The sequence below is a fragment of the Schistocerca americana genome, chromosome 2 (assembly GCF_021461395.2).
Source record: "Schistocerca americana isolate TAMUIC-IGC-003095 chromosome 2, iqSchAmer2.1, whole genome shotgun sequence".
Lineage (NCBI taxonomy): Eukaryota > Metazoa > Arthropoda > Insecta > Orthoptera > Acrididae > Schistocerca > Schistocerca americana.
The window spans coordinates 854813484-854815962 of NC_060120.1; the positions used below are offsets into that span (position 1 = coordinate 854813484).

The 2479-nt window shown below is 46.5% G+C and overlaps 1 protein-coding gene across 1 annotated transcript; it reads right to left on the bottom strand.

The window, feature by feature from the left end:
* Nucleotides 1–327: 327 nt before the first annotated feature.
* LOC124594488 (alpha-1,3-mannosyl-glycoprotein 2-beta-N-acetylglucosaminyltransferase-like) lies at nucleotides 328–1620 on the bottom strand. The gene has a single exon (XM_047132863.1). It carries the CDS (start codon nucleotides 1618–1620, stop codon nucleotides 328–330), a length of 1293 nt encoding a protein of 430 aa, XP_046988819.1.
* Between the last annotated feature and the right edge of the window lie 859 nt (nucleotides 1621–2479).

The window sequence follows — 2479 nt, forward strand, 5'->3', positions numbered from 1 at the left end:
TATATACGTCAACAAAGAACAGAAAGCAATGTTAAATGGATTGTAATGATAAATACCAACAAGTTAATGAAGACGTATGAGGGGCATTAATGCAGATACCAGTGTTGCCTTATAATGAAACCAGAACGATACACAAAGAATATGAACAATGGATTCAACTGTTAATCACTGCAGGAAACAGCAGTAGAAAAGTGTGACCTGAGAGAAATAGTGGTCCTACGGTATCACTATTCGACGTGTGTGCTAAACTATTGCATGCAACTCTTGATACTAGCTAGATAATATCATAATTTGGAAAACACATACAATATCACGTCTATCAAAGCGCTAACTCCAGTTGTACCCCTTCCAGCTATACTTGGGAGCCAAATATACCCTCACCCCATTGTACATGAATGTGACAACCCCTTGATAGGCTGTGCGGGGCACACCACTTTTGACGTCATCCATCAGGTGGAAGGTTTGCGCCACCTGTCTAAAGTTGTACTGCGAACCGTACGTGATACGGACAGGCCCGCTGTCGGTGATACTACGACGTAGGAGCTGTTCCTTGGTGACCACTGGGCTACCACTCACAGTCCTGTTGAAACGCGGGTCGTAGTTGTCCTTCAGCAGATGATCGAGGCGGAACTGGGTGAATGGCACGAAATGCTTGCTGAGGACTACTCGTCTGATGTGTTCCTCGAAGTAGTAGCCCCTGCTGACGCCATAAGCTGCGAAAACTCGCGTCCGGGAGATCTCGGGCCTCAGACACGCGCGGCCGAGGCGTTGCTCTGGTCTTCGCAGCCAGTCGTCCCAGAAGGCTTTCGGCCACCCTGGAGCCAACCTGGCCCACTCTTTCCGGGCCAGCATCCAACCCAAACCCGGGAAGAAGTCGGTGCGGTGGATCAGTGCACCCGCCTCGAGATCCACGAGGTGAGACTTCCCGTTGTCGTTCCACGCGGAGACGCACCACAGGGATGGATCTCGTTCCAGGAGCTTCCTCGTCGCTGCGAAGTACTCGAAGAAATCTGGAGCTGTGTCGATGTCGTCCTCGACGACGATGGCGAAGTCGAAGCCGACGGTGTCGAATATGAGGTTGAGGAGCCAGCGGTAGTGGCGCGCCACTTTGTAGTACCCTAGTAGATGCTTCTCCTCATGCGGTATGGCGATTGAGGACTGGTCCGGCTGCCGCAAGCTGAAGACATTACGGCCAGTGTAGGAGGCGATAACCGCTGCAGTCTCAATGTGATCGCAGTCTCGGCTCACCACAATAGGGAACTGACGCTTGGATGGTCGGTGTTTGAGGAGCTGGTCCAAGCAGCGACCAACTGTGACGCGGTCACACGCCAACACGAGAACAGCTATCACCGGCGAATCATCTGAGAGTTTGGTCTGAGCAGCTTCTTTCAGCAGCCTTAACGTTGTGTTTGCATCTACCTCAGAGGCTTCACCCATTGCATTACTTACAACAGTAGCACTTTCTTCTTCATCAGTAATCATTTGTTCCACCCACTTTATCAACATCTTGACACCAGTATTTTTCTTATACCAGCCGAGATGATCCAACTCTTTTAATGTGATAGCATTTCCAGAATCAAAGCGCTCGTCCAGGGCAGAATCTACAGATCGGAGCCACATCAGCAAATCCTTGAGCGTCGCTGAGCGACTCTTTATAACGTATTCTGTCCCATAGTGAGTTTCCGCTGGACGGTTTGCATTAAGGTAATAGTAGAAAACGGCAAAAGAAAGGGAACATAAGAAAAGTAGCACTATCTTTGCCACTTTCCTCACTTGCATTTCGTTCTGAAGTTAGCTCTTCCACAAGCGCAGCACTCATGCATGTATTAGTTTAATACGCACATCGTCAGTGCACAGACGTTCTTCCTTCTTTCAGCCTAGTCTTAATAATGCGTGTTTATAACTGGAACACACCTGTACATGATAACATACTGAGCAGAGATGTCGATGAATGATACACAGCATACACAAACCTTCCTGTGACACTTCGTTTATAACAACACACAACAATATCTTCGTTTCAGTTACGTAATAGGCAGTGTGGCAGAATTCTTACTGTTCCTCTGTGGTGAAATTTCATTCATGCACTAACGATTAATTGACAAATCAAACGTAACCATCCACACGTCAACTGTGTCAGGGTTGTTCTTTTATCCACCAAAAATCACACTCGTCACAGATAATCTTTGTAATGGAATGTTCGTTATCGCTGCTCGAATACTATGTTCTCTTGTTCCAGCGGTATACTGTTTCTTACAAACAACTTAGGTTAGGAACGCAGATACTCTAGTTCATGAAATGAACTCGATTTTTCATTTACACGTATGATAACTCAGAAAAAATATTATTCAATTACCTTAGTATCTTCTAGCTACAGATTTTTTTTCCAAGTTCCTACAATAATAAATAAAGTCGATACCTTGGAGATACATATGGCTTCTACGAAATTACTACTCAGACGCAGCGGGCGTACATTCCC